General features: G+C 40.3%; 1 protein-coding gene across 1 annotated transcript in view; it reads right to left on the bottom strand.

Annotated features, from left to right (window-relative positions):
* The window catches only part of MEIS2 (Meis homeobox 2), a 206,284-nt gene that overhangs the window by 4,237 nt on the left and 180,484 nt on the right, over positions 1 to 21,563 (bottom strand). Inside the window, 1 exon segment of the mRNA XM_077759963.1 lies at positions 1,347 to 1,405. Coding sequence (XP_077616089.1) covers positions 1,347 to 1,405 — 59 coding nt within the window.

Consider the following 21,563-nt stretch of genomic DNA (forward strand, 5'->3'; position numbering starts at 1 on the left):
GAGGAGAAAGAAGAAAAGATATACCAAACAATCAGCAATTGTTCCCGCTGCAGCACTGAAACGTTACAGCAACAACGTGGTTGGCGCTTTCACAAGGGGCGGGGGTGAGGGCGGGGGAAACGGTGTGGTCTGTCTGTGTGGTTCTAGGGCTGAGTTAAGGAGTGTGGCTGGCTTTAAGAAAGTTCTGGGGGAACAGACTTCACCAGCCAGTTTAACAGGTGGGTCCCCCTCGGCCACCTTTGCCTCAATACTTCTCTCTCAGGGAGAAGAAGAGTAGGGAAATGGGGGGGGGGGGGCGGTNAAGATTTTGTGATCCTGCCATGTCTGGGGGGGCTTCATAAAATATTTTCACATCAGGTGCAAACATTTGAAATTCGAGCGCAATTCTACACGGTTAAACAGACCCGACTAAACATTTGCCTTTTTACTCAAACCAAAGGAAGTGTAAACATGGTAAATAGAGGATTTCAATTGTTTTAATTCTTCTCCAACAGGCCCCCTGGTCTCCATTAGTGGAACAACATTTCAGTGTTAATGGGAAAATTTTGCCAAAGGAAACCACTTTTCTTAAATTCTCACAACTGAGGCCATAGTTTCAGTCTCCGAGTTGGACACTCAACTGTTAGGGCCAACGGTCATCACCACATGGAAAATAGCTTTCTTTCCTATATACCTTCTTGCAGGACACTGAAATGCCTCTGTAAACTAACGAAATCTCAAAGTGGAATGATAAGGAGTTCATGGGTATGGCTCGAGAGTACTGACTAATAAGTGCTTCGGAGAAACTAAGAGATACTGTGAGAAAAACCCACATGCATTTTAGCAGGATGGATGTGAAGCATTTTAAACAAAGGTAATAATCTTTTACTTAAAAAATAATGCTGGCAATGCAGCACACCAGGCTCTAATAGAATATTATGAATAGTCAAATCAAATGAATGGATACAATGAGTTGAACAGGGGATGCTCCAGGAGTGAAAGCAACACAAACACCAAGGACTTATGGGTAACAAGAAAATGAGCGTGCTAATGATTGATGCAGACAAGCGATGAGTAATTCCAGAGCTCACAGTCAAACAAACTGCTTGTGGCACTAATACTTGTGCCCAATTACCAATTCAGAAAGAAAATAAAAAGCAGTTTCAGTAGAGTCAGGGTGGGAAATCTCCAATTAGCACCAATTAGTGAAGTTGATTCCTAGAATGCGATTCCGGGGACGTTAAAAAAAAATTCTCCCAAGATGCTTGATGGAAGCATTTAGGTACCAGGTGATGCAACTCCTAGAGTATAACTTGGTGAGGCTCTGTGCCTATGGGACGTGAATGTAGATACTAGTTGGAACTTGCCTGCTCGATTTGACTGGTCAATCATGGGCTGTACTATTCTTCTTCTGGCATTAATAAACCTGAAATAGAACAGAGAAGTCCCATCATCCAATGCGGTTTCTGCGCCCTATCAGCCTTTGGCACGAACGCCACGGAGGATATGACGCTGTCAAACATCTACTGAGAACTAGCTTTCTGACCCAAAGGCAGTTTTCCCTTCGCAGGGCTCAGAAACCGTTGACTGGCTCATCTCCATCATCAGATAACCAGGTCGGGGTTGACTTTCGGACAAAGGCTCAGCAAGGGAATCGAGCTTTCCCTGAGAAGAGGTCTACTAATTTGCGATCGTACTTCTGCTTCGTGAACAAGGTGGAATCCGGTTGAAGTTCACCGGCTGGAAGATTTTCCCCCTTTCCCTAAACTCCCCATCATAGGGAGAGACCTAGCTTCCCCTTGCAGCTGGTCATAAATGGAGACCAGGCGCTGGCACTCTGCTTTCACAAGGTATTGTTAGGTCAGCAAAGCCATCAATTAGGCTGTCTGAAGTTTTATCACCAACACAGCAGTAATAAGTGCTGGCCAGAAAGACTTCTGCTCTTTGGCTACTCCTGCAGTTTAAGCCTGTAAAGTTAGGGGTCATTTAGAGGTCAGTGCCAGCTGGGGGCGGCCTTTCCAGTCTAAGCTGGGACACCCAGGGCAGGGATAAGGTAACTGCCAACCATAAACCCAGCCACCTTTCAACCCACTAGAAAGACACAGCCTCAGGTACACATGGTTGATATTAGAGCCCAAGAAACGCTTTCGAATCAGGTGGTGGCTGAATCACAGGAATGTAAAGGAGAAGCAGTTACTTCGTCTAGCAGCCTGGATCTAATTTTGTTGGAAATCCAAAAATAAGTGCCTACTTCATGTTACTTTAATGTTTAATAATGCCCATCAAATATTCATGTACAAACAGAGTAAGATGATAAGAAATCTCCTTTATTTCTCCAAATTTAATAAAAACAAAACAATTTTCTACCATTTGCGAGTTACCCTTGTGCCTGTGCATTGAATGGTGTGCACTGCCCACAACATGTGAACTGACGCGTGGGCCTCCCTGGCCATGCATTTGTTGGGGGTGGGGGGGCACGGAGGGAAGGGAGGGTGCCTAGAATGTAGCTAGCAGCTCCTTAAAAATATACCCACTTAGAACGTTTCCCAGTATTTCCAGTTTCTAATCTTAAGTGCAGGGGACTTCGTGATTAATGAGTCCGCATGGGGCCACAGGCAGAAACTGAAACCCCATTCTCTGAAATTAGCCAGAAAAAGTCTAGTGTGTGTTGGCAGCTCTGCGTTCCTAAGGAGTTGAAGTCCTTTCCTAGGAGGACAGCAGCCCACACTCGTTCAGGCCTCCTGTGAGCATTCTAGAGGGAATACAATTAGGCTGCAGAATAATAGCTGCAAGAAAACCAAAGGAGTCTTTTGCATATGCTGTTTGTTTGCAAAACAATGAACTTCTTTATTACTTAAGGAAGTGCAGCTCAGTTGTCAAAAATGTTACACCCTCTCAAGGTTGGGGGAAACAAGTGACAGGACTCGGAGAGGTGGAAACAAAAAAAAAGCTGAAACTTCATGTTTATTCCCACCTGGCACGTAAGTGTTACGGAGGAATATTTGACCAGATCACAGAGCGCTCCAGAAGCATCTCTTAGATCAGAAAAGGAACTTAATTATCTACTCTTTCCCCACTGTCTTGACGGGGACCAAGGAGGACTGACCTGGGATTCTCCCCTCTAGGAACTTGTTTTAGCTGCGCAGCTGAAGACCAACTGAGATGCGCTGGAGAGCTGGAGAAACGTTTTCTCTCCTCCTTGAAGTTTCTAATGGAGGACGCACATGGCAGAGGCTTCACCTCTTTTTATGTGCTACTAATCCTGGTTTTGTTTCTTCCTACAGGCCAACTCTTTCGGTAAAACGAATTGCGATTTTTTCCCTTTTTCATTTCACCCTTTTACTCTTTTATTATTTACATCTGGAGGTTGTTTCCTTATTTATGTCTTTCTCCCCAGTTCCCCCAAACACTCCCTTCCTCACAGAGCTGCAAGGCATCATGGTTCTTAGTTCTCAGCAGGAGAACTCCACACTGTCTTCAAACAAATAATTACGGGGAAGGTTAGAGGTTCACTCAAAGGTCATTTCTTTGGATACTCGTCAGAATGTTTACATTAGTAAAAACGGGGTCCGCTCAAAAGGGTGTTCAATGGGGGACACACCACAATGCAGAACATTAAAAAAGCATTCTGTGCGCTAGCAGGTCTTTATAGAAGCGCTGAACTTGGAAATGCCACTCTGGTATTACATTTTCAACTAGTTACCATGGCATGGACTGGATGTTCACTAGCAGTTATGATGATGGCCTTTCTTTGCCCAGTTCTGCTAAACAAATACGCATAGAAGCCTCTGAAGGTTTTCAACTAGATCCTTTTACAAAGGGTCAGAGAGATTCTGCTTTTTTTTTTTCACTTGGGTTCCATTTAGCTTCTCTGAATTTTTGTTCTCAAACAATGTTTTTGATCCATAGTGTTCTATCTTGCCAGGATCATAATTCTACCACATTCTTTCAAATCACACAGAATTTTAAAAACATATGGGCCCCAATGTTTCAGAAATCTCTCAACTTACAACTCCTGCCAATTGTCAACTCCCCTGATCTTGGGATATCTTACAAACACCATAGATGTTGTTATTAAAATTACCAATTAATGAGTTGACTTTAAGAATAATTTAACACTTAAAAAAATGAAATTACCCTACTGTACTGATGATCCACAGGCCACTCTTAGAAAACCCATCAAAGTACATAAAATGGAGCCATTTAACTACAGATTTTAAAAAAACCAAACAAGGAGTAATTTTTACCTCTTTAGTATTACTAATAGAATTTCCAAATGCAACCTTTCCCTAAATTACATGACATGAAATTTTTTCCACTTCCTCTGATCTATATTTTAAAAATGACCTTATTCAATGCTCAAGTAGTAAACAGAATATCAAGTTTGATTCTACTTAAAATGTGAGGAGTCTAAAATTGAGACTCAACTGATCTTCAGTCATTCAAGGTCCAAGCTCCATTCAGATGGAAAAATGCAACTCACGGGTTCAAAGACAAAAGACTTGTCTTTAAAAAGGCTCAAAAGGTTTTTTTGGATATTAAATGGGTCTTACAAAATAACATTTTGATGAGTTAAGTGTAAATGAATCAGACACATATGGATTAAGTTATCCTTGAATTTCACACGGGTTTAAAAAATAAGGGGAAAAGAGGGTCTTGGCAAAAACATTTTGGACTTTGCCAAACCCAAAACATTTGAAAAATTGCTGAAGACATCCAACTAACCAAAATGCAGCAAGCTGCACCCGACTTTAATGAAAACCCCCGCAAGTTATTTCCAATTCAAAGACTGTTAAGTTTCTCATCTGTATCTGATATTAAAAATTTTTCTAAAGTTTTAATGTCATCCCAGAATGATTCTGAAGTTGAGGACCTATAATACACTTCTTTATTGGTAGAAACAATTTAACCTGAAATTACAAAGTCTTTTAGAAATTAAATAGCTCTTAAAAACATTTTGAGATTTGTAAAACTTGTGTGTAAAATGTGCCATATATGATAAATGCCATAAATAAAATGTGCCAGGAAGCCTAGTGCCTTATCCAGATTTTACGTAGAAAAAAAATTTTCATTAGCCTCACGGTGACTTTTTTTTAAGGGCTACAGATAATTCCATTAGTGACTCCACAGGGAATGAGTACCCTAAAGTACACTAGTTCCATTGATTTGTATTGAACACAAACTTAGTATCCAGGCTCACGTAAAGACTCTGGAGAGTATCTACTGAGACTATCTACTTTCTCACTAAATTTTACGAAAATAGAAAATGCATTAGTATGTGCGATTCTTAAAACTTATATACTGACTGTTAGCTTAAAAATAACTCAATTATAGAAATAAATTCAATGACTTTCCAAGAATCATGAGGCCCTTCTGAGTCAACTTAGAGATGAGAAAAGAACATAATACCTCCTGCCCCGTCCGTTGCCCTCCCACCGGCCCCTCAGCAAAAAAGAATAAACCCAAGAGAGCAAAACATCATGGAAATCTCCTCTTGCTGCCTTGCTGGAGCGAGAGCTCCTGGAGACCTCCCCACCTCCGATCCCCACCTTGGTCCCCTGCCAGAAGATTTTGCATATTTTTCCACAACTGAAATTTGACCATCATGGTTTTTTTCTTCGAGAGGTTTTTCACTCCAAAGCATATTTTAGATTGACAGAAGTCGGCTCAGGTGTCATTCCTACTTGTTGGTTGGTTTCTCTTCTTTTCTTATTCCCCCTCCCCTCCCCTTCTTTTTAAATGACTGATAAATCCCTTCTTTCTGGTTCACTAACTTCATGCCACACCTGGTAACCAACTTCTTTAGGCAGCATTCCTTTTGTTAGAAAGTGCAGGCCTCTGTGGAGTCACCTGGAAAGCCGCCAGCCCTGAACACTCTGAGGGGGAACCAAGGGTCCCTGCGCTGAGGCTTTTCCATGGATTCGTCTGGTCAAGGAAGGGGGCTGAGCTGTGGAAGGGGGATCAGATGAACTTGGAAGAAGTGTCATAAGCAGCTTGGTGACTGGAGGACCTGTTGAAAAATGGAGAAGTTCGGCTTTTCTGCTTTTCCCAGCCATGGGGATTCATCAGTGAGGGTGCTTATTCACAGAGCTTGCTACTGCTTGGTGTCTGATACAATGAAGCCTCAACCTTGACAAATGAGTTACCAGGTTTCTTCATTTTTTTCTTCAGACACGCAAAAAGCAAGGTTTTTTTTTTTTTTTTCTCCTGTGCTCTGGTTATGGCTATGAGTGGGGCTTTCTCAGGAAGATACACTGAAACGGTTTAAATCGGTGAATTAGGCAGGTTTAATGTCTTTTGAGTATCTACTCAGGCACATGGAAGATTGAGTTATGGTGCAGACGTAATTTTTCACTGAGGGCCACACAATGGATCTTTGCTCACAAACAACTGTGAGCAAAGTAAGGTAAGTGACTGCGATTCACGGGCCACTCAGAAACACAGTCACAGGTCATAATGTCCCCAAGCTACAGATTAATTTAGAATTTGATAGATACTAGACTTGTTTACAATGCTGAAAACACATGAACTACTCATACATTTATAACATGAATACATGATGCTAATCTGGAATCACAAACATTTTGCAGCTTTAGGAATATACCCTGAGTAGTGGAACATTCAAGCTGAACACATGAAAGGCTTTGGACAAAATTATAAGTAGCTGATACTTAATTTTTTTAATGTTTTCTTATTTTTGAGAGAGACACACAGAATCAAAGCAGGCTCCAGGCTCTGAGTTGTCCGCACAGAGCCCAATGAGGGGCTGGAACTCACAAACTGTGAGATCATGACCTGAGGGATGTGGGGCGCTTAACCGACTGAGCCACCCAGGTGCCCCTCGAATACCTATCTTTAATGATGTTCTAATGTGTTCTTTCAATATTCTTTTACCTAATTCTTCGCTAAAGGTACAAGGGCTTACACAGTGTCTTTACTAAAGTACCCTACTTTGGGCAAACCCTTCTCAATTGCTCTATCTTCCATACTTCTCCAGAGAACAAAGTGAAGGGCTCATAGTCTCTGCCCTTTACTTGCTGTGTGACCTTGGGCAAGTCTACTTATAGTTCCAGGCCTCAGTTTGTTTCCTGTCTATAGTAAGGCACTGGTTGAGCCCAGATTGTTTTGCGGATTAAGGGAGATAGTGTATGTAAAATCCTCGGCACAGTGCCTGACACATTGTAAGAGCTCATTAAATGTTAGCTTACACTCAAAATGCACCTACCCAACGTCCCCTCCTAAAGAGCTCTGTTCTCTCATAGGAAATAATGAAGACCTGGTGGGTGACTATTAAGCAAATCCATGCTGAGTTGAAGAGAGAGTAACAATGTGTTCTACCCTTATAAGTAGCATGTGTCCATGTGCTAGTTTCTTTCCCCAGGTCACAGCTAATTTATACGTATAATGCCCTGGGAGGATTTTAGACACTGGGGTGGGAATCTGCTGGGGGGACTAGGTAATGGGGCAAGTAATTTTAGAATCATACTCTCTAAAATGGTTCTCTACACCCCTGCAGGTCTAAGTGTGTTCCATGGGCCAGTCACATCAACAACATCTTGAGTTTGTTAGAACTGTAGAAATAAAGTAGTCCTCACCCTGGCACTACTAAACACTGAATTCATATTTTAAAAGAGGTCCAGGCGATCTATGCACGTTTAAATTTGAGAGGTCCCGCTCGAGATCACATAGCAAGCAGATGATCGGGCCCTCTTCCTAAGGACAAAAACTTGCAAAGATCAAGTTTCAAGCATGAAACTTAGCTATGAAAATGCACATATTATTCTCTTAAGTTATCTCAGAACAAAATAAATAGCCTTTTAATCCCTTGCCTTGGGCAACCAACAATTTATAATAATTTTAATTCATTTTATTCCATTCATACTTCCTAAAGGAAAACTTTGGCTGATAAAATGTTTTTCTTTTCTTTTTTTAATGTGTACTTCTGTATTGTTTGAGTTTTAATAAGAAGTATAATTATTTTTATAATTAAACTTCAAAGGTGACCTGGATAATCTGGCATCTTATCTGATTAAAGTCTATATGACCAATAGTAGAGACTTTTCAATAAAAGTATTTGGGAAATTTTCTCAAACATAGGGAATTATCTTTTATAATACTGAGCAACAATAAACACTATTCCATAAGTATAATCAGACCTGAGGGCACGTAACAAAACAGCCCAGCAGGTTATGATTTTGAAGCACTATTACCCGTACAGAATGCCATCAGATTATTCATATGTGGCTATTTATTACTGACTATAAAAGTGATCCTTCAAAGCCACTTGAAAGCAAGGGAGGAGAAAACACACACACTTCCTTAGCTATTCATATCTAGGGTCTATCCTCTTAAAGATAAAATACTAAGTCAATAGACAGAAGTTGTAATATATTACCTCATCCTGTACATGATTAATGGCAGATGGAAATCAACTAGAAACTGAATTACTTTGGAAATTTTACCACTGACATTAAAATTCCAGATCTGTACGGTGACACACCTTATGGGGCTTCTGGAAACAACTTTTTGCAGACACAGAACATCTACAACTTTGTTCAACTCTATCAGCACAGAAAGCAGGAGTCGTCGTTTTCAAATTACCAATTACCCATTACCTGTTCATCTAAACACTAACGCCTGACTGAGCTTTGAAAAGTCAACCAGTCACTTGATATCAGTTCCCCACATTTAAGCCAATTCTCATTATGTTCCTAGCCATTTACTAATTCACTCTAAGAGGAGAAGATCCCAACAAATCTAGTATCATTTTAGCTTTCGTGATCACCTTTGAGTGAAGTATTAATTCTTTATCCTACTTCTCAGTGGAAACTACCTAAGCATTAACTTGCCAAAAATGCACCAAGCTGTTTAGCTATTATGTATTAGATATGTTTGAGGAGATCAAGGTGCACTCACATGCCCTCTGCTATGGATATCTCTCTGATTAGCTTGTCATCTGCTCGGAAGAAGATGTAGGCTGATTCTCCCATACAGTCTAGCAGGCCAGCTGTTAGCTGCCTGTCAAGCCCTCAAGTGGACAAGTAGTCCAGGAGCAAAAATGTCTCTCCTTTGATCTGGCAAGGAGCAGCTGCTGATTTATAGAGTAGGACTTTGTTCTTCCGTTCTATTTTACTTTCTTTCCTAAGGCAGAACCACAAAATCCAGGAGAAAAAAAAAAAAGTGCCGTTCCCAGCAACATCAACAAGCTCTGACAACTGCAACAGGGTTTTTCTTGGCCCTAACAAAGCTCTCAGGCATCTCCTTTGACGCTCACCTTTCCCCCTCCTCTCCCTCACCCTCACCGCCATTTTTTGCAATGCGGTAGTTATTGTTTAATTCAGCTTCTGTAAATGGAATGGACTGTGGCCAGCAAGCCTGGGGCATAAACACACCTGTATGAAAGAAGCCTTATTGTAGCAACCATCTACAAGCAAGCTCACATGAACCACACGTTCCTGAGTTCAGAAAGAATGCTTCATTTTTCCTGACAGCAAATTTTACCCTAAGTGAGTTTCTATTTTTGGTGCCACCAACCTGTGATGACCACATTTGAACTGTTTCCTCTCCAATAGCACTGCACTCTTTAAATCAAAGAGAAAAAATGATCAGATTTTTTTCTTTAAAATCCGTGAGCAAACATATCCATCAAAAATGTTTATCCACTGTCAATAATATCAATCATTAGGAGCTGACTTGAACATCCAGAAAGGCTTTAGCAAATGTGATATCAAAGATTCCATAATGTTGATTTCATTTCCCCTGATTTGCACTGACAAAGGCTTCCTGAGTAACATATAAGGACGAACATCAACAACAAAATCTACACAAGCCACACTCATTGTCTTGCTAAGAATTTAGCTGGTTGCATACACATAATCCTATTCTCAATGAATAAATCTGTCAGGTCAGAGATGCCCTATCAACCGAGTGGAACGTGAAACAATGTGGCCTTGGGATAAACTGTGAGAAGTCAACAGCCATATGGATGAGTGTACATGTATGTGTGCATATGTGTACATACATGTATATGCACACACCTACACATGGCAATAAGCTTTGTCAGAGAATAACACCTGGCTAGGTTTTCTGTGGTACTGCTAAAGAAGTATATATATATAATTCATATATATGTGAGTAAAAGTGTTATCAACTCTAGGATATTTAACCACATAGGTCACACAGGTCAAAGACAGGAATTTTGTGGGGGGTGGGAAGGCTGACGACAAAAGAGAAAAGAATAGTTGCTAAAAGTCCTTGCTTCTACTTGAGTCATGCCTGCCATGTTCTAGAGTGTTTGCTCTCTTCTCCACCGTTTTCATTTCCCAGGGAATAGAGATTTTCTCAGCCTCATTTCTTGTTTTGTCCTATGTTGCCCTTTGGTCAGTCAAAAGTTATGAAGCACCCACCTCCTCGGGGTTCAGAGAATTATGCTAGTAGGATGCTTTCTCTGAGAGTGTGTGTGTGTCCTAGCGAGAGACTGGGTTCTGGAGGGTGGACAATAGTTGGTCTGAAGGGAAAGCAAAGGGGTAGGGAAGGAGGGATTACATTTAAAAAAATCCTATCCTAACAAAAATTGGAATGAGTAATTTTTAAGGTCCACAGCAATCTGTACATGTGCCACGTAAAAATCTTCCACATTCTATACTTAACAAAACACAAGTTTAATGACATGATACAAGGTCCTATATAATAAGAAATTACATGTAATACTTAATATATATGACTATATATATTTAAAATGTTCAAAATGCAGTCCATGCCTTTAAAGAGTTTTACTCTTCACACCCACAGAAACTAACTGAAAATCACAATTTGATAATACCTAGTAATTACAAACCAACGCAAATTTACCACTCTCAGTAAACAGGTGTGATAGGGCTAATTTTAAAAGTCAGATGGAAGTTAATTACCGAATTTGTGGAGGAAGAAAGCTGAACCAGATTAAAAGAGCATAGGGGCACCTGGGTGGTTCAGTCAGTTAAGCGTCTGACTTCGGCTCAGGTCATAATCTCACGGTTCGTGGGTTCAAGCCCCACATCGGGCTCTGTGCTGACAGCTAGCTCAGAGCCTGGAGGCAGCTTCTGACTCTGTGTCTCCCTCTCCCTCTGACCCTCCCCTGCTCAAGCTGCCTCTCTCTCTCTCTCTCTCTCTCAGAAATAAATAAAACATTAAAGAAAATAAAAGAGCATTGAATACTGGAGAGGCAAGAAATAAGGAAATGGCATGCTTACAAAGCCATTAAGGCAGACTAGGGCCCATTATGTGCAAGGGAATTGAATTCAGACTGGCTCCTGGCTTTGGAAAAGTTGACTACAGTTAACAGACAAGCTGGAGGAAGTTCTCTGTCCCACTGCCCCCAATTTTATTGAGATACAATTGACCTCTAACACTGTGTAATTTTAAGGTATAATGTGTTGGTTCAAAAACCATATATATTGCAAAATGGTGACCACCATCATGTCATGCAGTTACCATTTCTTTTTTGTGGTGAGAACATTTAAGATCTACTCTTTTAGCAACACTCTAGTACATTCTATAGTATGGGTGACTATAGTCACCACGCTGTGCTTAGGTCCCCAGAACTTGTTCCTCTTCCAAGTGGAAGTCTGTACCCTTTGACCAGCACCTCCCCATTTCCTCCCTCTAGTGAAAGTTCTTGAGTGATAAATCAAATCCCTGAAGTCCCTAAACAGTGGGATGACAACATAAAATACGGTGCCTGGGATCCATGCTGATGGCCAAGGTAGAAGATGAGAAGGAAGAAAGGTCTAATCCAAGCAGAGAGGGAGATAACCTGAGCACAGATGAAGGTGATAGAACTGCAAAGGACGAGGGACAGTTGGCTTGGAGAACTGGTGAATCCTGCTTAGAGGGCAAAGTAGAAATACAAGTATGGAAGATATTAAGAGCATAAACCTGAGAATCTGTCTTTAGCATGTTATGGTATACTGTTGATGAAAACTGGAAATGTAGAAGAAATTCCTACTTGTCGTGGTGAGGAGGGGCAAGCTCAAGTTTCCAAACGTTACCTTTGAGTAGACAGTGGGACTTTGAGGCTGAGAGGCTGACTAGGCAGGCCACTCAAGACACAGGACAAAAGAAGAGTGAAGGTTTAGAAAGAAGTGACTCTCCTTCAAAGCGTTCTAATTTCTTCAAAACTCCAAAACTATAAGAATATCCCAGAAATGTGCAAACAAGTGTAATAAATTGCCTGGCTGCCTCTAAAAATTATTTCCTTGTCCTGTATCCTCTGATTTTACAAAGTCCAATCTAGAAATGGCTGGCTAAGTCAACTGTCAGTAAAAACCTCTGCAGCCTGTGGCCATGGCCTTCTTTCTATTAGGCCAGGCCCACTTTGTTTTTTCTTGTAATTCTGAGATAATCTTTGTTACTAGATGCAGAGGCCAATGATGATAACATGCCGGTCACTCTGTGTGCACAAGCTGTATTCCATTCTGTCCTTCACAAGGGTAAGTTTAGTGACAGAATTTACGAGAGAGTTTTAAAAATTGGATGGAGGAGAATGCATACAGGAGACTGTGTGTGTTTAAGCAACAGCGTAAGACAATCAAGGGTAGGTTTTCTCTAGGGAGTGACAACTAATTTAGAAGAGAATTGATAGGACCAAGTGTTACATTTAAAAGGGACTCCATTAAGTGTGATGGCTTCCAAATTGTGTCCTCCTCTCAAACCATATTTTTCTTTTTAAATGGCCTTTTAAGGTGAAAAATCCACCACTTCATCCAAAATGGTGTGGAAACAAATGGTTCTCAAGGCTCTATTCTTCATCTCGGGCCAAACCACCCCAACACCAGCAATCTAAAGCCACTTGGCATTTTGGAGGGAAGGTGCTATGCATGTGAATGTCCCCGTGGCTCTTTCATTTGTCTGTGGGGCTCCTTTTACTAAAGCAGCAGGGGAAACTTCAGAAGACCAGCTTGGCATGCCAGAAGTGTTCGGATGGGCCGGGCTCTAATCCCTCTTTCAATTCTCCTGCTGGTTTAAAAGAAAGGACGTGGCAGAAGACACACGCAGAAGGTGGCAACATTCTTAGGGCCCTTTATCAATACCACTGCTTTCTTTAAATTGTAGCTTGGTCTCTTGTTTGAGAGGCTGAGATTTTAGCACTTTTAAAGGGAACCAAAAGTGAGAAATCTCCTAGGTGTTAAGCTTTGGAGTGGCTTCAACACAAAATACGAAAAAATGAGATTAAAACACAGAAAGTCAAGTAATATTAAGAAAGATCCAACAAACAAAATATCATAAATATACAGATATGTTTCAGTCTTTCTGTTTAAACCAAAAGCTATTTAACCAGTTCATAGCGGTATCTAGGATAGGTGCCAAAGGAATAAAAAAAAAAAAAAAAATCAAAGATCTAAAAAAATCTTAAGTCATTTAAAATAAACTATGATTCTAACAGCTTTGTATTTAACAATAATCTCTGAAAATTATTAAAACATATCCTACTGTGTGAAGAAGAAAAAAAATATCTATGAATGGCATGACTTCATGAACTCATTATCTATGATGTTCAAACATCAAAGACCAAATTCCAAATAAAATTTCCTAACTGCTTTTCTTAATAGCAAATTAAATATCTTTTCCTTTGACTTGAGAGCCAGGTAGCATTCTCTGTCTTCTCCAGCGATGTTACATGCAGTCTTACCAATGCGACAGTATTATTACCCACAAAATTTTTAGCATCATCCCGTAATCATAAAAGACATAAAATATATCTTTATAAACCACAAGAGACTTAGCAAACCAGCAGTTATGCCACATCTGCTTTAGTCCTTAAATATTTTAGCTTTAGAGGGTTAGTTAGTGGATTTCTCCCATTTGCAGAGAAATAAAGACATCAACCTTTGATTCTGACATTCCACGGAAAGCTATAATCTCCAAAAGACAAAGAAGCAAACACATTGTACTGCAATGTGAAGGAATGCAAGAGCATATTCATGTTTCACATCTATCAGAATCTCCTAAAGTGGCTTAATTTAACTATTAGAAATAAAAATGATGGCATCTGAATACTCTCCATTTTAACAGTAAAGATAAAGTAACATCATTATCTATCCAAAAATAATTTAATTTAGAAATTGGCTTAAGTGCCACAGATTCTTACTTTGGAGTCAGGTAATGTACAAATAAACAAAAAGGCAGTAAGTAGAAAGCAGGGTGCCTGGCTGGTGCAGTCGGAAGAACATGTGACTCTTGATATCAGGGTTGTGAGTTTGAGCTCCATGTTAAGTACAGAGATTATTTAAATAAATAAGCTTTAAAAATTAAGCATAAAATTAATATTGCCAACTAACTAGGAACACACTATCCATTCTGTCTGGGCTGGCCTTTTTTTTCTCCTGGTCATCTGGTTAACACACCTTTCAAAATTCCCTTCAGAGAACATCTCTTTGAACTAACTTCCCTGATTCCACAGTCTGGAATTCTACAGCACTTCCTCAGTCAGCCTCACCTAGCTATATGCCCATCACAGCATTTATTCAATACCATGATCACAGTTTACTTGTCTAGCTTCCTAACAGACAGCCTGAGAGAGCAGGGACCACATCTTAATTCTGTAATAGTGAGAGTATATCAAGAATAGCAGTACATCCTCAAGAAAACATTTGGTGAACAGAAAACTGATGAAATGTATGAAAACAGGGTTCCTCCACCTTAGAAATAATGTAGAATTGAGAATATTAGAATCTGTAGGGATTTTCTTGTCCTCATTTTGCAAGTGGTATAGCTGAATCTCTGAGGAAATGATTTTTCCTAGAATGAGGAAGAGCAATGATGGGAAATCACTCTGGCTTCCTGGGTCTGGTCTGGTCATCTGTGCATTCAGAAACAACTAAAGATCTAGACTAGAGGCATTAGTTTAAAGGTGTGAATCCATCTGCGCATTAGAGATGCCAGCCAAATCTTCCGTGGACGGGTAAAGGAAGAGAAGGACTTGACTTGGCAGAAAGTGAGCATCCGGCTTTTCTAGGCTGGGAAACAGGTGATATATTGGAACATGATTAGTCTGGTTGACTTGAGAAGAGAGAATGAGCTGAGAGAATGGGAACTGAGGGTGATGGACTTTTGTGACGTATGTGTGCGTATGTGTTGGGACAGAGTAGGAAATGAAGGAGAAAGACTTGTGAGATTCAGAATGGAAAGGAGAATAGAAAACTTTGTTAAAGTATATATTTTTTCATTATATTTTTTTAACAAAGTTTTCCCCAAATTGTCCCCTGAGGGTTACACTGTCAATAGATGTTTCTCTAAAATGGGAGCAATACCAGCAAATAAGTGTAGGGAATGATACGAAGTGTGACAAAGTGAATGCGAAGTGTTGCTCTCATATTGTGCCACAGCCTTTCATACACAAGTATAAACCCCGGAGAAGGAAATGATGCTACTGATCAATTTCTAACTCTAGTCATTAAGATTTTAGGGGGACTAGCATTCCAAGGATTTGAAAAAGTGAAGCAAGATTCTGGTTTTTACATGAAATTGTATTTTTAAACAATTCATCAACAACTTATCAAACAATTGGTCAAATATCCTATTAAAGGATTTCCATGGTCCTATTTGCCCACGTCAGATTCTAGAGATGGAGAACCATTTAAAATTTTTTTTTTAATGTTTTATTAATTTTTGAGAGAGAGAGACAGCATGAGCAGAGAAGGGTCAGAGAGAGAGGGAGACACAGAATCCAAAGACGGGCTCCAGGCTCTGAGCAGGCTGTCAGCACAGAGCCCAACACGGGGCTCGAACCCACAAGCCGTGAGATCATGACCTGAGCTGAAGTCAGATGCTTAACCGACTGAGCCACCCAGGCGCCCTGATGGAGAACCATTTGTAGGGTTCTTCTTTTATATCTTAACGGTTCACAATCCCACTTCCAAAATGATAAAACCTGACTACTCCATAGGACTTTGACCCCCAAAATGTTGACAATGGGGTTTTAAAATGGGGCTGGAAAACTCTTAGACCTTTTCTATCTCAAAGATAATTTGATCAATAGATGATGATTTTAGCCTGAAATGTTTTGTATAACCCACCCCGTTTCCTATTTTCCTCATTCAATGACATAAAAACAACTATTGTTTAGCATTTGGCTATATATGCCTAAAAATCTGATTCAGAATGATTCCTGGAAACTGAAGACTAATCTCAAACGTCAGATGACTGTCTTCCACAACAGCGTCTGCATCTTCCATTCATCAGAAGTGTGACTGGGCTGTGGCCAGCCGACATTAGCAATGTCAACTGCAAATGTTGGAGATTTACATGTATGAAGGGTGGGAGATGGGAAAGAGAAACAGACAAGGTGGTTGGGGCAGGATGTTAAGGGGGAAGAAGAAATGTGAAGGAGAAGGAGACAGGAAAAAAGGAAGTGCTGCTTTGGATACAAGTACATCGACAGACATCAAATGCTCCTCCCTCCCCTCCCCCCATCAAGTCCACGTTCTTGTTTACAGAGTGTACAAGTACAAAATCAGCTTTTACTTAGAACTGTGTTAAACACCACCTGCCTGCCCTCTGAACCTCGCTGTACCGGGATGAGGTCAGCCTGGCGGAGGGCTCCAGCTCTATAAGCAATCCTGTCATTCAGGCTAACAGCAGTGATTCACTCACAGGAGGCAAAAATGACTCAATTGTTGGGCTTTATTGACTCCAGGGAGCACAGCTACTCTATCATTACCATGGAGTGCAAACACCCTGAGCTCTGTTTTGGTCCACTTAAAATTACTATTTGCTGTGAAGGATTGGCAAAGCAATTCTTAAAATGATGGGGGTGGAAGTCAGGCAAGCGCCATTATGGGCTTTTCCTTCCGCTTAAGCAGAAGTAAGCAGTAGAGGACTTGTTCGGAGCCTGACCTACTTATTTAACCTTTTGTTCACTTCGCTGTATTAACATATATTAACTGGCTATATAAGCCCTAGGGGACATAACAACCTCATGACCAAATTATGCTTCCATTTTCATGGGTAACCTCTCCTTGGGTGGAAATTAAACCCCAATATAAATACATTTTAGGTCCATACAGAACTGAGGAAGGATGCCAAAAAACCAATGCTGAACAAGAGTCCCACAAAGACCACAGCAACCGTGGTGTGGTCGGGAAAATTACACACTAGAGGAACTATTTGAAAAACCAAATAAATTTAATTAAAAAAGTTACAGAATTATTTTCCCCGTCTCTTATCTACTCCCCTTGGTTAATATCCACGACATACTGATGTTGCATAATTGCGCTTATGGAATGCTGCAGCTCAGAGCCATAATGAGCTGCCTTTGCACAAAGGCAGCAAAGTGGTTTCCCTACAGAGTTATCTTCTCAATTATTTATACTTGCAACACGTTCACATAATGGCAGTTTTAAAATCAAACAAACAAAGCAAACTGTACAATAAAGGAAGGAGACAAGAAGGTGCAGGGACCTTTTCCTTTCTTTTTTTTGAACACCAGAAGGGATAGGCAAGCCACATAAAGTCAACTGAATTTGGGCCCTCAAAGAGTCTCAGGGGCCTTGCGACCAGACAGCATCAAAGCGTCTGAGATTGCCACCTTGGTGAGGGATTAGATTGGTGCTGCATACCTGCCTTGCTTTTAATCTGTCATATTCAAATATATAAAGGAATGTAAACTTAATTTCTTTCCTTTTACAACTTTGTCTTTGAAAACTCCTAACACTTAGACTTGACTCCCCATTTCTACTCCTGAGGGGGCAAAAAGTGCCAAAATGTCAAAATGATGTCTATGTAAACAGAAAATGGCCCCCAAGCTGGCAGGCGTGGGTGGGGGCTTGCGAGTTTTCATGATGTTTGTCTTCACTGTCCACACCTCAAAAATTCATACACAGAAGGGGTAAAAAAGCTACTTTGTAGTTTTATTATGTAGTTATATTACACAGGGATATACAAAACAAGACCAAGTGTACATTTAAATATTAAGGCAACATTTAACGTTATTTCTAACATTTAATTTTGGAATCTCTTTGAAATGACCTGTTCACATTAAGCTCTGACTTACTTCGTTCTCAACACCCAGTTCAATAGCCTGGTCAGAGTAGGTGCTCAATAAAAATGTTAGCTAGGTTATTTTTCCAAGCTAATCCATAGATGTGGCTGAGGAGCTTATATTTTAAGAAATTAAAAGTGAACTTTTGACCAGGCACATATTTTGGATCTGCATAAAATCTATATTTCGTTTAAGACTCTCCATTAAACAAGCATAGGTTCCAGCCTTCAGGAGGTATTTACCATCTTGAAGAGTTATTCCTCATCAAATAATGGCCACTCATATATCTGTGACCGAAGATATTCATTAAAGCTGAAACACAGCTTTAATATCACCTATTAGCCATTTCCAAATAACAAAATGTTAAGGCAACTATTTCCTTAAAGTTCTGCAGGGAAAGGGTATAAAGAAAAAGAAAAAGCATAATAATGTTACTAACCTCAAAAGTTGTCTCTTGCAATATGCCTACATGTATATACACTGAATTTATACACACAGACTCATTTTTCATAAATGTACCTTGTGGCTTTAAATCTCTCTTGACACTTGACCTTAAGGCAACTTTTTTTCTTACCAAGCACACATTGAAAGAACAGAATGAAATGCGCACATGTGTGCGTGCACACACACAACCACACACACACACGCAATACTGAAAGGAAATCAGACCATGATCCGTAACCCAAACGAGGGCAGGCTGTGGGCGGGGTTGTTAAAGGGAAGTAGTTGTGGTGGAGTTGGGATCCACCACATTGTTTTGCTTCACCCCAGGAATCAAATGAACTGGATAGTGCATTGTGGCCACTGGCTGCTGCTTAACACTCTTCTCAGCCATGGGGAGCTAGGGTTGAGCCCTATTTTGATGGCTACTCCTTTCTTCCAGCTACTCTCACCTCTAAGGTCAACCAACACACTTGGTGGTGTGGTGGGAGCTGAGGGATTGTAACCCAATTCTACTTATCAATCTAAAACTATACCCCACTAAAATAATAATAATAGTAAATAAAACTACATCCACTACTTGGCCTCCCAACAGCACTAGCTACCTTTAATGCTGAAAATGATCTTTCCAAGTATGTGCTGTGTGATAAAGGGTGGTACAAGGAAAAATGAAGATGACAATAAGAAAACTCTCGTGTCAGGTAAAAAAAAAACCAAAAAAACAAACACATCGTTGCTACAGGCAAATAGAAGCCTGAGTGAACTCTGATGTACTGCAAATCTGTCCTATGACATGCCTATCTTTCAAAGACCCTGATGCAATGACTACTATGTAATTAATCCTTATGTGAGAGATTAGTTAAAATTGAGGTCTAGAACAGAGCTGGGTAGTTTTTGCACTTTGGAATACCCACAAGTTCGGAACAGAAAACTCAGATTCTGTGAATGGGCTTCAGTTCATTTGAAAAGCACTCCTCTGGCAGTCAAAACTGATTTAAATGTCAGTAGATTACGGGTGGAAGTGAGTTGGTTTGGAGAGTAAAACCAAAAGCTGGCTGGGGTTGAGAGGAGTGGGACTCTCATCCCTGTGAGACTCCCACTGATGGGAACAGAAATTGCTATCAGTGGCTTGAGGGCAGTAATATTATAGGGCCCTCAATTCCCAAATGTGACAGATTCATAAGAAACCTTAACCTCTATTTTTTTGCAGCTTTCCTCAACCACAGCAACAGGCTCTCTCTTACTAGACCAGCCAATTAACCAAGCATTTAAAAACCCACAAATCTATATCAATAGCTTCACCAGACAAAAAGAAAGATGTGTGAAGTAAACACTTAATCACTGTAAGCTATCTGATCCAGGGTATTCAAGAGCCAAACAGGCTATGGTTGAAGAAATGAATTACAAAAAAATCAGAAGAAACGATGTTTTTCTCTCTCTTCCTCTAAGCATCCCATATAGTTGCCTTTACGTTTTAGCTCACAGAGACCTGTCCTTCAATTTACCCTTGACTAGTGGCAGATCTGATAAGGGTTGGCACAAATGCGTGGAGCCTGGTTTACAATTTGTTTTGCAACTTCCCTTCCCAGATAAACATAATCCAAGTACAACTTCTAAAAAAAAAAAAAAAAAAAAAGTTGTGTTTACTTGTCCTGTGCTTACAGATTTTTTTCTTCTAAATGTTCCCTCAGGATGCTGGCTTGCAACCTAGAAAAGGCTTGGATTTCAGCTTCAGTCTCCAAGGTATTCTACTGTTCAGCCAGGCCGTGTGCTAGGAGGGAAGCTCTCTACCTTGCTGATTTAATTAACAGGATTCTTTTCATTATTATGGGGATTTAGTTTCTTCTTGCCTTTCAATGTTTGGGAAACAGTGATTTATGTTTTATATTTTGAAGGAAAATTTATTGTTCTTTGACAGCTGAGGCTCAGTAAATTCCCAGCATCGAAGGGACCCCAGGGAGGCGTCACCGTGGCCCTGCCCTGCCCACCTGAATGCTGTCATATCAAGGCCCCCCCTCCAGAAGTGAGAAGAGCCATCAGCTGTTCAGTGCCCATCCCATTCCTCCTCCCTCTGATAATTATACCAGCAGGGGTTGGCCCAGTCCCATTTATGGGATTATTAGTATTAGTAGGTTGATCAGTAACTGTGAATCACTGATTCACTGCAGTGAAGCAAACAGTCCATGAATCTTTGGATTGGATTTAATCTCTTAACTAAATGGAACTCATTGAATTAAGTGGAAGACTGTGCTGTACTTATTATGATGACCATGGCTAACCCAAAAATTAGGACACATGTTCTAAGTATGAGTATGGTATGGGGGTAATGCAAATACCTCTAAAGTTAGTGCTGTAGAAAATCTGGCAGAGATGGTCATGACGACTCTATTGGATTATTACTCTTGTAGGCTACCTAGTCCATCAAATTCTGATTTGAAGAAAGAGTAAAACAGTGAAAACTCTAGAAGACTCAAAGCTAATTTGTGTTTTAGATGAAAAATGTCAGATGTCAATTAATGCCCATAATTTGACTATAACCCAAGTCTCCTTTTCTAAGAAGGCTTCACAATTCACCTTCATTCAATTGTAATGCACATTTATTGAGCTAGGCACTCAACGGTACATGCATGTATCCTCTTTGGGTTTTTTTTTTAAATGTTTTATTATTTTTAAGAGAGAGAGCCTGAGAAGGGACGGGGCGGAGAGGGTGGGGGCACAGAGGATCTGAAGTGGGCTCTTGCTCTGAGAGCAATGAGCCCAATGCGAGGCTTAAACTCACAAAATGTTAGATCATGACCTGAGGTGAAGTCAGATGCCCAAATGACTGAGCCACCCAGGCACCTCCATCCATGTATCCTCTTATTTAATTCTCTCAAAAACCTTATGAAGTAAGTAGTATCAACATTCCCAGTGTATGGTTAGGGAAACTGAGATTTAACAAACTTTGATAATATGCTTAAGGTCACAATGTTAGTAAGTGGCAGAGGTCTTTCCGACTTATTGTGCTCTACATGGATATGTTATGCTGCTTTTCCAGCGTGTATATACTGACAGTGGAAAAAAAGGAGTTCTAGGCTGAATGGTGTTCCCTTGAGTTTGTATGTTGAATTCCCAGTCCCCAGTA

Source organism: Crocuta crocuta, unplaced genomic scaffold (genome assembly GCF_008692635.1).
Source record: "Crocuta crocuta isolate KB4526 unplaced genomic scaffold, BGI_CrCroc_1.0 scaffold293, whole genome shotgun sequence".
Taxonomy (NCBI): Eukaryota; Metazoa; Chordata; class Mammalia; order Carnivora; family Hyaenidae; genus Crocuta; species Crocuta crocuta.